The sequence below is a fragment of the Sus scrofa genome, chromosome 2 (assembly GCF_054392235.1).
Source record: "Sus scrofa isolate SSC_HxYL_T2T_F1_AM1 chromosome 2, Sscrofa_HxYL_maternal_Yorkshire_Landrace_v2.0, whole genome shotgun sequence".
Lineage (NCBI taxonomy): Eukaryota > Metazoa > Chordata > Mammalia > Artiodactyla > Suidae > Sus > Sus scrofa.
In genome coordinates, this window is record NC_139384.1 from 129233221 (window position 1) to 129247299 (window position 14079).

The 14079-nt window shown below is 42.2% G+C and overlaps 1 protein-coding gene across 47 annotated transcripts in view; it reads left to right on the forward strand.

The window, feature by feature from the left end:
* KCNN2 (potassium calcium-activated channel subfamily N member 2) overlaps positions 1 to 14079 on the forward strand; it is a 712042-nt gene that overhangs the window by 551595 nt on the left and 146368 nt on the right. For 27 of the 47 annotated variants that reach the window (XR_014838553.1, XR_014838554.1, XR_014838555.1 and 24 more), the window contains 3 exons: positions 6724 to 6925; positions 7760 to 9039; positions 9652 to 9747. Coding sequence is in view for 40 of the 47 variants with exons in the window: in XM_085014292.1 (XP_084870418.1) it covers positions 6904 to 6925; positions 7760 to 9039; positions 9652 to 9747 (1398 nt within the window). In the remaining 7 variants the exon portion in view is untranslated. The remainder of the gene's footprint in view (positions 1 to 6723; positions 6926 to 7759; positions 9040 to 9651; positions 9748 to 14079) is intronic. The other 20 variants (XR_014838556.1, XR_014838557.1, XR_014838552.1 and 17 more) reach the window with 1 other exon arrangement.

The following is a 14079-nucleotide window of genomic DNA, read 5'->3' on the forward strand; positions in this document are numbered from 1 at the left end:
TGTCTGCTGGGATGACTCCATTGTTTTTGTCCTTTATTCTGAACCTTGCATTCCGGTAATAAAACTCTTTTGTTCATTGTATATAATAACTTTTATATGTTGCTATATTCAATTTGATTGGATTTGCTTGAGAATTTGCATCTATACCCATAAATTATATCAGTCTTAGATTTCTTTCCTTTTGAAGTCCTCAAGTTCAGGGATTTATTTCTGCCAACTCAAATCCACTGTTGATCCCCTCTAGTGAATTCTTCATTTTGGTTATGGTACTCTTCAACTCCAGAATTTCCACTTTGTTCTTTTTAGTAATTGCTCTCTTTATTTGTATTCTTTGTTTGATAAGTCATTCTCATCATATCTTCCCATAATCATTCTTTTAAGCATGGTGCAGCACTGGGCTTGCAAACTAAGCTATTTCAATAAATGACCTTTGACAGAGGAATGGATAAAGAAGGTGTGGTACATTATACATTCAGCCTTAAAAAAAAATGAAATAATACCACTTGAAGCAACATGGATAGGCCTAGAGATTACCATACGAAATGAGGCTAGACAGTGGAAGACAAACATCATGTGATATAACTTATATGTGGAATTTAATTTTTTAAAAAAGGATACAAAATGAACGTATTTGCAGAACAAAAACAGACTCATGGTCTTTGAAAATAAATTTAAGATTACCAAAGGAGACAGGTTTGGGGATGGACTGGGGCTTTGGGACTGGATATGCACATTGTTGTATATGGAATGACTGGCCAATGGGCACCTGCGCCATTGCACAGAGAACTCTACCTAATATTCTGTGATAATCTATGTGGGAAAAGAATCTGAAAAAGAACGGATATGTGTATATATATATATAACTGAATCACTTTGTTGTACAGCAGAGATTATCACAACATTGTAAATGAAGTATACTTCAATGAAACTTTAAAAGTGAAAAAAAAATTTTTAAATACATATGTCAAGGGAGGTTTTTGGGATGTTGGGACACAGATGATCGCTTCCTCTGAATAACATGGTTGCCCAGAACTACTGCAGCCAGATTTCCTACGATGAGGTAAATCAGTCTGACAGTGTATATTAAGGAGGACAGTGGCAAGAAAATATTACGATGAAAGTAGCTAAACCCCTATTTCTTAACCTCTGAAATAGACAGCATTGAAGCCTTCCCTAGTAACGATATTTTCAGTTATAAGAGCCAAGAAATACCCCTTGTTAAGAGAACTTCACTTGTGAACAACGTATCTAATAGTTTTCACTAATGAAAACATTTTTGAGGAGGACTCATTCTATGTAGCAAGGGCAACATCTTGTATCAAATACTGTGTTTTGTCATTACATTTGTTTAGTATATATTTGTTGTGCTTTCTGATATGTTTCATCATGTATATAGTTTTGTGTCATACGGAAACAAACGGCAGAGAAAAAGTGCTACTAAATTTATAGCTATAAAATAAAACAGCAAGAAGAATTAGCTTGTTAGATGAGGATGAATACCCAAATCTTGAAGAAAATTTATCAGCATTTAGTGTTTTGTTGCTGAGGACATTGTTATGTTTAATTTTATTCAGAAAAGCATGTTTAGTCCCTTCATATTGAGTGGGCACTAGTTCTCTTCTTGCCCTAAGACAATTATTTGGGGATAGGAATTTATAAATATCTCCAGAAAGGGAATAAAACTATAAAGATATTCAAAGGATGATTGATAAATTTCCTGATCCCCTTTGGCAAGAGGTGGAAAAGAAAAAGGGAAACATAGAGGATTGATGAATAATACATAGGAATGGAATTAACAGGAAAAGAGAAAAGAGAGCTAATGCATCATGTGCAAAAACTGTAAGAGATAAGAAAATAATGATGGGAAAATTTGGGGGATTTCAGAGGGAAATTAAACTTCAAGAACTTCTGTAGCCTCATTAAGTCTGAGCACTGAACCAACACAAAACTTTGGGGATCACCAAGTGGAAGCCTTAAGCTCCATACTAGGAATAGTTTTGCATATCTTTGATCCCACTTTTTCTAACTCTTCACTTCTGCTGTAAGACACACTGGTTTATCTCTCTATGTGGCACAGAGCCCTGCCTCCTTTCTCTGGTTCCCCGCTCGCTCTTTGGCATAAAGGGAGATGCAATGAGAGGACAACTCTGCCAGAGCATGGGGAAGCCCAGATCTCGGTTGGATTTCTGCATAACTGCAGACAATTTGCTCTAAGACACAGGCAAGGAGCTTGAGTCTCTTTCTTTCCCTTTATTGCATAAAAAGACAAAATGGACTATTTTAGTGCCAACAATTAGTCTTCATTGGCCTTCAACCAGTGATGTTGCCAAAAATGAGAAATGCCCAGGCTGTCAGCAAAATCGGTAGATGATTGTGTCTGAATAGACTAGAATCCTTTTTTTTAATACTTTTAAATTAGGCACCTTTGACCAGCATGCATATAGCACGGCTATTTCATCCATACTTGTATTAGAGCCTCATGATTTCTCCTGATCAAATGAAGCTAACAAAAGCACAGTGGTTAAGGATCTTAGAATTCCAATCAAGCCAGTGAGGAAATGCCCATGAGGTCATTCAAAGGCAGTGAATGGTAACGATAAGCCACTGACTGTCCATTCCTTGACTATTAGTGGGATCAAGGCTGTATGACTCAAAAGAGTCAATAGGTTATTCTTCTGCTATGAAAGACAGGCTAGAAGAATGTTAAACAGACTCTCTAGACAGACTCAGAGGACTGTATTTGAAGTCTGGCTTTTCCTTGATGCTCACTAGCTATGTGACCTGGAGTAGCCCAGGAACCACACCTCAGGATTATTCTTATCTATAAAGTGGGGATAGTCATAAAGCCATCCCTAATTCCATAAGAGTTTTCAAAAGATGCAAATAAAATAACACACAAAAAGCACTTTATAAACTACAGTGTGCCATCCACTAAGTCTTTTTTATGACTTTCTAGATTTGAATGTGTGTTTCTAGCTGCCAAAGAATGTTTGTTTATATAATCTGTAGACCATTTTAAAAGGATTTATCATAGCCAATAATTTCAACCTGTTCACCTATTGATTATGTAACACAGTTCAATTCCATTAGCAAAACTAGTATAAGTTCTTTTTCTTTTTTTGCTAGCACTACTCAGATTTTTATAGATACGCTAAGTAGCTGAGAACTGGTAGGAGACAAAGATGAGGAGACAAAGTAAAACAAATGTGAGAAGTTAATGATGTTAATGAATAGGCCCTAATATGGTAATTAATTCCTCAATAATGGTGGTATTACTAAGAATTAACAACACTATCATCAATAAGCTCACCCAGGTCTTGATACTTTCTAACTTAATGCAGAAGACAAAGAATACATAAAACAATTATATTCTGTTTTCTTCAAATGTGTATTTCTTTTGAACTTAGAACAACATGTGGTTTAAGAATAACTGTTTTTAGTGAACTGTGTCAGAAACCAATTATGTCAAGAGAATGACTCTGATTCTATCCCAAGTCTCTATTTGCATTTACTGCTCAACAAACTTCAGAGAGGCTGTGTCTTGTCACAGACTCTGTGCTTGACACTACACAATAATTTACTCCCCACCCCCCTGCTCCCCCAGGCAAAGGAAAATCTCAGGGAAATATTCACTTTGTAGGTCAAAGTATCGCTCAGAGCACTCAGTGTGGGAAACAGATGCCCTGGACTCTTGCATCAGCTGCTCTGACTGCCTTTGGAAATAGACCAGAAACATCCAAATTAAAGAGTCCTGCTTTTTTTTAAGGAGCCAAGATAGCACAGACAAATCATTCCTGTGAAAAAGAGAATTACTAAAAAAAATGGCATGATACAAATTTGCATAAAGGATCCCCATGCAAACAGGAGCAAAAAGCTCCTGAAGCTTTCTCTGAAGACCCTATGGGCTGAGAAAACCATTCTTAGAAAACCATTATTAAAAAGTGTTTGTGGGGCATTTGAGGGGTGTGATGTGTAGGTGCCTGCTCACAAGCTTGAAATACAACTAATATGGGAAAGCAATCATTCTAGTTCATTAAACAACAACAACAACAACAAAAAATCCAGGTAATTTTGACAAGAGAATGATGCTGGAAATAAAGGTATTTGATTGATTAGATTTGCAATGTATTTTGTGGGTGAGTATGACCTCTGGTGTTAAACTAGAGAAATTCCAGCACTTCTCTATTTTAATGGCAGAATGAGAAGCAAACATAATTTTTCAAAAGCTTATCACTGCAGATTGCAAGCCCTTATATTATGACCCTTCGTTCAAACTTTCTTCATTCCCTCCCTCTCCCCTTCTCTCATCTCTCTTACAAATATAATTGAATATTTATTGTGTGCAAAGTACTATCCACGTGGGAGAATATTGTCTTTGTTGTTCTAACTGCTTAACTTTGTGTGTTACGTCTATAAACCTATATGGGAGGAAAAAGCAAAATCACAGTATACTATATTTAAAGTTTACATATAAGCTTAAATCCATTTGTTAATTTTATAGAGAGAATTGAGGAAAATAAGAACTTAAATGTGCTCCTGTCTTAACACAATTGTGTAAAGTGCCCCAAACAATACAGTTATGAGAATTCAGACTAAAAACAAAAAGTTGCTGGGGCATCATACTAATAGAGGATTATCATACTTTCCAAATACAGACATTTATTAGCAAGATGATTTTTTTTTGAGTGTATGTGATCAGATGATTCTTTAAAACAGAAAGATGATAAATATCAGACTAACTTGCTCTCCTCTCTCTCCAATCATAGTGGGTTTCACATTACTACGTTATTTCATGAGCTTTTCCAAAATACTGGCTTAATGGAACTATAGCAATCTGAATCTTAGTATTCCGACTGTTCCTCCTGCTGTAGGCCAAATCTCTTTCTTACCATGTTGCTCTTTGTGGGCAGTGGGAAGGCCATCATTGCCATAAATCTCAGCGAACACTCCTTGTATCTACATGACTAGTGGTATCGCATCTAACCCTGTACTAAGGCGTAGATATATACACGGCAAAAGATATAATCTTTTTTTTTCCTGTTATTTGTTTATGGGACCTCTCTGAAGACTTGAATTTCCTATTTGAGAAAGTCAGTTTGACAATAGAAGATGAAGCCATAACTTTTTAAAATGACATTTTGACTACTTTAGAACCTTCTATCTAATTTCATGCTGGGAACAATTACTGTGACATTTGGGGAGAAGATCCATGTAATCCTTCATCTAAATTTACAAAAGACTTGAAAGTATTAATTTACCATAATAACATTTCTTTGATATATTTAGATTTGGAAGGATGAATCAAACTTTTTCACTTTTCAGCTGCAGTGTAGAAACTAGAAGAAGGCTATATAATTTATTAAGTGAAAATAAATGTGCTTGATTTTGTGCTTGACTTTTTTTTCCTCACCAGGAAGGTGAAAAACATTTTTTTTGGAAGCTTTCACTGTAATTTGAAATTACTCATTAGAATTGTTTTTAGGAGTTCCTGTCATGGCTCAGTGATTAACGAATCCGACTAGGAACTATGAGGTTGCCGGTTCAATCCCTGCCCTTGCTCAGTGGGTTAAGGATCTGGCGTTGCTGTGAGCTGTGCTGTAGGTTGCAGACGTAACTCAGATCTGGCGTGGCTGTGGCGAAGGCCGGCAGCCATGGCTGTGATTAGACCCCTAGCCTGGGAGCCTCCATAGGGTGTGGCCCTAGAAAAGACAAAAAAAAAAAAGTTTTTAATAGTCGTGCTCATCACACAATTCATGCAGATCCATTTAGTAACCGAAAGATTCTCTGAGCTTCATAATTCTAAACAAGTTTTAAGGAATTGCCAAAAATCATAATAGAGTATAAAAATAATATGCTATCGCCAATTTTTAGCCAAATTCTATTCTGGACCAAGACTACAGAGAAATGCAAGTTCTGTGGGACTAAAAGCAACCTTCTCCCTTTTTTTCTTTTGGATTTGTTTACTTGCATGCACACACAAAAAAATTAAATTGTTAAACCCATGTCCAAAGAATATCCTAAAATGAATTATTCACTCCATGGCGTTGAAAACACACACACTCTCTTAGGAGCAGGTACCTGGGTAAGCAACTTTAGGGCAGGTGCCGAGTAAAATATCAAGAAATTGGATCCAACTGAGAATTCCAATTACCTAATGAAGGTGATCCTCTTTCACTTGAATTTCTTGTTCTATCTAATTCGTTCTAATTTCTATCATAAAAATCATGCTTTAAAATCACAATTTAAAATGGCAACAAATATTCACCTAGCCTATTTCTTTCATTCTCTTTTCGGGAGACGGGAATCTCAATTTGCAAATAAATACAAACGAGGAAGATTTAAGATGGGGCACTAACAAAGAACCCTCTACAGCATCGTCTACCGCTTTGTGTTAGTATATCGCTTAAAAGAAGGACACATTACAGGAAATTTGTGATAATAAAACATAATCTTTATTGGTCTATTCACAAATAAATAACTGTTATACCTAACTCTAGCAAAACTCCAGCACTGTCCCCAGGCAGCTATTATTCAGCCCAAGTTGTCGTTATTAATAATTTCCCAGCCAAGCTACGACTGCCGGTGTGAAACTGCCGGTGTAAATCAGCCGGCGCCAGGCCCCTCTCCATCCGCCGCCGCCGCCGCTGCAGTCAGGGCTTGGCAGAGTAGAGGCTCGGTGTTTGCGCATCATTGATCCGCCTTTGCTTTGTGTCTGTGCTGCAGGTGGGGAGGAGGAAGAGGAACTGAAGACGAGGTGGTGGCCGGCGGTCGGGGAGCAGCCTCCAGACCCTCGAGCAAGCCTCCTCTCCAAGGCAGGAAAAGCCCGAGAATCTACCCACTGGAGCGGCCAGAGGGCCTGAGCTCCAAAGCCCCGGACCCGGCGGCCGGGGGCGCCAGCCCCTCATGTTCCGCAGAAGGAGCAAACGTGAGCGGGCGGTAGCGGGGAAAGCCCTCCGCCCCCGCCAGGGGGACCCGGGAAGCCCGCGCCGGCTCCTCCCGCTGATGGAGGGGGATCCCCTCCTCCGGCCCCGCCCCCATCCTCCCCCGGCCCGGGCGCAGAGGCGGTTAACCCTACCCACGCCACAGTGTACTCCGCACTCCGGCAAAAGCGCGGCGCAGCCATTCCCAGTTACCCGGCGCCAGAGCCCAGCGGCCGGGAAAGATCCGAGAGCAGGACCCGCTCTCATCTCGCCGGAGCCAAACCTGGGCTCAGGCCCCGAAATTCTCACCAAGCCCTGCTGCACCAAGCCCTGCTAGTCGCCAAACTTTTTCTCTCCAAAGCGGGTGTCCCCGCAATTATTTGGCGGGCAGCCGGCAGCCTACTCTCTGCAAGATGATTAGGGAGAAGTAGGCGTGGGGCGAGGGGGCTGCTGTTCTGCAGTTCTAAGGGGCGTGCACGCGGGCGGAGGAGTAGCCCCGGTACCGCACTGTTCCCTCGCCTGACCCCTGGCTGGGGTGGCCCAAAGTGCTGCAGTGCTCAGCGCAGGTGATCTAGACTGCGTGTCCGACACTAGTTCGGGGGGAGCGGCACAGGAGAGAGGGGCTCCCCTTTCTCCACCTCCTGCAGACCCGCTGTACTGTCCGGCAGCTCCCAGCCCCTGGTGGTGCTTACGGGGCGCTCCCAATCAGCAGGTGGAGCCCAGGTCCTCACCCTGTCCTGGCCTCTCTTTTCATCCTGCAGATTCCCCCCTCCCCATCTCTCTTTCACACTCATTCCCCAAAAACGCGCGCGCCGCAAACTCTGTCTCGGTCCCCGCAGGTGATGTCATGCCCATTGTTTTGGTGCGCCCAACCAATCGGACTCGCCGCCTGGATTCTACCGGAGCCGGCATGGGCCCTTCCTCGCACCAGCAGCAGGAGTCCCCGCTCCCGACCATAACGCATTGCGCAGGGTGCACCACCGCCTGGTCTCCCTGCAGCTTTAACAGCCCTGACATGGAAACCCCATTGCAGTTCCAGCGCGGCTTTTTCTCAGAGCAGCCGCCACCGCCGCCGCGCTCCTCACACCTGCATTGCCAGCAGCAGCAACAGAGCCAGGACAAGCCGTGCCCGCCCTTCGCGCCCCTCCCGCACCCTCACCACCACCCGCACCTCGCGCACCAGCAGCCGGGCAGCGGCGGCAGCAGCCCATGCCTCCGGTGCAACAGCTGCGCCTCCTCCGGTGCCCCAGTGGCGGGGGCGGGGGCGGGGGATAACCTGTCCCTGCTGCTCCGCACCTCCTCGCCCGGCGGCGCCTTCCGGACCCGCACCTCCTCGCCACTGTCGGGCTCGTCGTGCTGCTGCTGCTGCTCGTCGCGCCGGGGCAGCCAGCTCAATGTGAGCGAGCTGACGCCGTCCAGCCATGCCAGTGCGCTCCGGCAACAGTACGCGCAGCAGCCGGCGTCCGCCTCCCAGTACCACCAGTGCCACAGCCTGCAGCCCGCCGCCAGCCCCACGGGCAGCCTTGGCAGCCTGGGCTCCGGGCCCGCGCTCTCGCACCACCACCACCACCCTCACTCGGCGCACTACCAGCACCACCAGCCCCAGGCGCGCCGCGAGAGCAACCCCTTCACCGAAATAGCCATGAGCAGTTGCAGGTACAACGGGGGCGTCATGCGGCCGCTCAGCAACTTGAGCGCGTCCCGACGGAACCTGCATGAGATGGACTCCGAGGCACAGCCCCTACAGCCCCCGACGTCTGTCGGAGGAGGTGGCGGCGCGTCCTCCCCGTCTGCTGCCGCGGCCGCCGCTTCGTCCTCAGCCCCGGAGATCGTGGTATCTAAGCCGGAGCACAACAACTCCAATAACCTGGCGCTCTACGGAGCCGGCGGCGGAGGCAGCACTGGAGGAGGCGGCGGCGGCGGCGGCAGCGGGCATGGCAGCAGCAGTGGCACCAAGTCCAGCAAAAAGAAGAACCAGAATATCGGCTACAAACTGGGCCACCGGCGCGCCTTGTTTGAGAAGCGCAAGAGGCTCAGCGACTACGCGCTTATCTTCGGCATGTTCGGCATCGTGGTCATGGTTATCGAGACCGAGCTGTCGTGGGGCGCCTATGACAAGGTAGGTACTCAAACCCGGCCCACCCTTCCCGGAACACAGAGCTAGATACCAAGTGATTGGAATGGGCACTGGTAGCAACTCTCTGCCTGCCAGTCCCAAGCCTTCCCCGGACCATCAGAGGTGCCCGCCGGGACGGCAAGCGCGGCTCAGACGCGCACCCCTAACCCGCAGGGCAACTCTACAGAGAAAGCCTTTCCACGCGCAGCCAAAGTTCTGGAGGCATTGAATGCCTGGCGCGTCTGGGCATGTTAAATAAGTGGTTTCAGGAGTCGGTGGAGAAAATATGCCATATTCCTCTCCTGATATTGGTGTTGTAGGAGACCCCCTTCAAAGCTAAGCACTTAAACTCAGGAATAACTTCAGGGGGTTTTGAGCGCTTTGGTCTGTATTGCCCTGGATCCTGCTGCTTGGCCTTCCCCACTTTCCTCTCCTCTCTCTTCCCTTTGTGGCCAAGTGATCCGATAGATCACAGAGCCAAGGCAGATGCCCCTACCCCCATCCTCCTCCTGGGAGTTCAAGTCCACTTGCTGGGGACGACTGGCAGACCCCGGGGCGTCCCAAAAGGTGGTTAAAAGTGCTTCTTTTTAAAACGTGCTTCTGTCTATGTTGCAGGCGTCGCTGTATTCCTTAGCTCTGAAATGCCTTATCAGTCTCTCCACAATCATCCTGCTCGGTCTGATCATCGTGTACCACGCCAGGGAAATACAGGTAACTTAGGTTCTGCTGTTTATGAATGACCTAAAGCCTTGCCACCAGCCTGGAGCGGTTCAAGGCAACAGATGCTGTTTTCCAAGCCCTCATGTCCTTGCTCGAGGTTACCAAAGACACATGCTGTATTCTTACCTTAGCACCTTACCTTTACTTTCAACTTAAAAACAAAACAAACAATACAGCATGTAAACATTCAGTAGTTTCTGCGATGTGTTCGTTAAACCTTTCAGGTTTTCCCCTCTCTACTTTAGGTAGGTCAACGTCCTCATATCAGTCACTGCATTTGTTTTCCTTAAGGCCAGTTATGCACTAGCCTTAGTCTGTATTCTTGTTTGATACACCTCTTCCTAGTGGATGGGTCATTATGGACGATTGTGTCCATCTATTTCACCTTCTGCAGTAGTAGCTTTGAGAAGAAAATAAGGCCATTATATTCCTTGTTAATATCTATAAATAAGACCAGAGGGAAAGTCTGACCTTTGTCTATGCTCCAGTGTTAAAGAAAAAACCAATCTATTGTAAATTTAGAATACAAATTCTGTATATCTGGTAATTTGGTAGACTTTTAGGTACAATCATTACATTATTTTTAATATGTCATTTAATAGCAAAGGCCACTGTCCTCCCTTGTGGGTGGGCTTTTTAGGAAATGTTGTTTTGTTTAAATGCAGCCAGGAACTCTATTGTTAGATTTGACTGTTACTGACAATTCTAAGAATACTCCATCTAAAATTCATGGGTCATCTTTTGAGTTGTTTACTTTGCCATAGCTTTCAGTCAAAGGAATATAAGGTTTGTGAATTAAAGTAACTAGAGTTTTCAAAAATTAATTGATATTGGGATTTTTCAGTTTAGAATTTACATTATTGTGCATTTTCTGATTTCTTTGGAGCACTTGTTAGGAATTTGGCAGAACTACTAAATCCTCAAATTTAGGCTGCTTTCCTTTAGGAGTTGCTGTTGTGTTTAAATAACTTAGCATTAATAAACTAATTTTAAGTTGGTAAGTCACAAAAACAAACTATTACCCAAACAAAATAAAGGTACGCATGACCCCAAATGAGGAGGGAGAAATTACTTCATCCTGCTTTCAAATGTGTAAAAACTTTGGAAAAGGTGAATAGAGGATGAGAATTAGAGAGAGAATACTGAAAGGTAAGTCATAAAATTTCACTGGTAAAACAAAGCAAACACATTTGAACTCTTTAAAATTTTAATAATTTACACAGGTCTATCTTTAATTCAGTAGTTCTGACCATGGGCTTTTGAGATTCTTTCAAACATTTTAAAGTTATACTGAGACATAACTTAAATATGAGGAGCATAATTTCTCATTTGGACTTAAGTAGATTCTTAACGCTGGGAACAAAATAGGTCTCATGGCCCCTTGACTCAGTTTACAGATGAGGAACCTGAAGTCCGAAGAGGTGGCTATCTTCCAGATCCCACAGCTAGACAGTTCAGAGTGTGACCAGCCCTGTTCTAGCTTCTAGCCCAGAATGCTTCCTGCTGCTCTCTGCTGCTACTTTCCAGCAACCCTGAAACATGAACATGTCTTTATCTGTAGTTCCTCTCTAAATCCAAAAGTTTGGTGTATGAGTAGGATTAAATTAAAAAAAAAATATTACTCTAAAATCTTCTTGGATATTTTTTAAAAATCAAGTAACTTAAAATTTTCTTTTTGCTTGGAATCTAGAGGAGTTTTACTTAATCCCCCCTGAAAAGAGACCTTGCTGTGTTTTTTTGTTAGTTTTTTTATTTTTTCAATTAAATATCAGCTTTCCTATTATTTCTGTTCCTTCTGAATTATAGACAGCTAAACAAACATTCATGGGGGAGGATAGTTGAGGGAATTAACATCAAGAACAAAGTGTATCCTGAAAACACTGACTGTTTAAGAATTATGGAGAGTTTTTTGGGAAATAATTTTTAGGAGTTTGAGAAAAGTGACCAAATGTTAATTATGTGTTGTAAACATTTTTGATACCATATTAGAAATCTTGAGTTCCTGTTGTGATGCAGCAGAAACAACCCAACTAGTATCCTTGAGGGTGTGAATTCAATCCCTGGACTCACTCGGTGGGTTAAGGATCTGACGTTGCCATGAGCTGTGGTGTGGGTCGCAGACAGGTCTTGGTTCTGGGGTGGCTGTGGCTGTGGCGTAGGCCAGCAGCTGCAGCTCCGATTTGACCCCTGGCCTGGAAACTTCCATATGCCGCAGGTGTGTTCCAAAAAAAAAAAAAAATCTTGAAACTTAGAGAAGCTAATACATATACAAGAAATCATAGTATTTTTATAGGACATTTATGCTTGAAAGAATTCCACCCCAGCTAATTTTGAGGACTATTTCTGTTATACAAATGCATAGATATATTTATTAGAGAATATATAGCATGGGTGATAAAAATGAAGACATGGATTCCCCCTCTAAGAATTAGAAGCATGGTTAACCTCTTTACTATTGGGGCACCATAAGCATCATCAACAGTTAGGTTTTTGTAATTGGATTTATCTGACATGATACACAGTTTCAGTTAAACCAGCTACACTAAGATAATTTCAGAATAGATACTTGGGTAATATCATTTAGTTGTTTTGGACATGGCTTTTACATTCAGTGTTTAATCTAGAGGTTTAATTTTTTTTTTCCTTTAGCTGGAGCTCCAAATTCTTATCTGAGATGCCCTTTAAAACAATATAAAATGGAAAAGGAAAAGATACATGTGGAGACTCTGAGCTAGGAGTCAGTAGCTAGAAAAACACGTTCTAATTTATCCAGATAATAGAGTTGGTGATGCTGCTGAAATAGTTCATTCTGAAACAAAGTAAAATCAAGTGCACAGGCTAATGTATTGATACGTGGAAAATGATGAATTGTGCCCTTTTTACTCCTTGATGTCACTGCCATAGGTGTCCTTTTTTTTTCATAAGTTTTAAGCAGATGGGCACATATCAGTTTACTATTAAGAATTCTTAATGTATTGATTAGCTTTGAGTTCAGGAACTTAATGCAGGGACTATGCTGCTCTTGGACATAGCATATAGTCTAACATGACACTTCCTCTTTTTCTTCTTAGCATAGCAGTGTAATGATTGGATAGTGAGAGCTAGCTGGTGTGGGTTTCTGGTACATAGTGGGATTTCTCACTGCATTCAGGGAAAGTGGAAATTAAGTGTTATAGCCAACATTGTGGCTCTCTTTCCATTGTAATTGCTTTAATGAAGCTTGAGGAGGCCCTGACATTTCCATGGAAAACCCTGGAAAACAAGTCATTGTGACCTTTTATGAAATGTTTATACATACTCTATCAGAATAGGATGGCTCAGGTGAGTCATGGACGGAAGTGCCTGAATTAAAATAGTGTGATGAGGAAGCTTTGTAAGAAGTTAGTACATTTCAACTTTGGTGTCATTTTTCAGTACCACAGACAGCTCAGTGCACCAGCCTATAGTTTGTTCATGTCACTAATTACTTTTAAGCCCCTGAACCAAAATTGAAATCACTTTTTTGGGGGGGAGGATGGTGGTCAGAATGCTTATATAAAATCCTATTTAGTGGGAGCTGTTTCTCAGCTAAGTATTAGACTTTTTCAAATAGACATTTGCCCTTTATCCATCAGTAAAGCCAAAATAAATAAAGAAAAATAACAATAAACAAATAAAATGCATTTTAGCAAATGCATTTGTTTCATAACTTTTGAAAAGCTAAAGTACTTCAGGTTGTTTTATACAATTTGGAAAATCACTTGCTGCTAAATAAGTAGCTTCCCCACAACAAGTCCAAGGTTAAACTACAGGAGAAACAGGTATGATTTCTTGTGACTTTTCTTCTTTGTTTCCCCCCCTCTTCTGTACAGTTGGAAGTATTTTTTTGATGGGATAAAAACAAAACAAAATTCAGATACTTTTAAGGCTTTTCAATATCACATAAGTTGAATGTAGATTACACTTTGTCTTTTCAACTTTAGCATACCCATATTTCTCTTGTGGAAGTGATTTTAGTTGAGAGGGTTATTTAGTCTTTTGAGATAAAAAAAAAATATAAGATTCTAAGTTAGGAAAGAAAGCTCCTTGTTTTGCAATCTTTCTGATTCTCACAGGATTTGGCAGAATAGCAAGTCCTATACCTTAAAGTTGAAAACGTTTTTGTTTTCTTGATTCTGTTTTGGTAATAGTGTAATTATATAATAAATAACATTAGGGGAAACACTGATTTTTCTTTGGTATCTTTTGCAGTGGAATAACTCTATGCATTTTCCTTCAAGTTAGCTTTCCAGAGATGCAAGATACAGATCTAAAACTGGAAGGGCAGAAATTAAAATTTCTCTT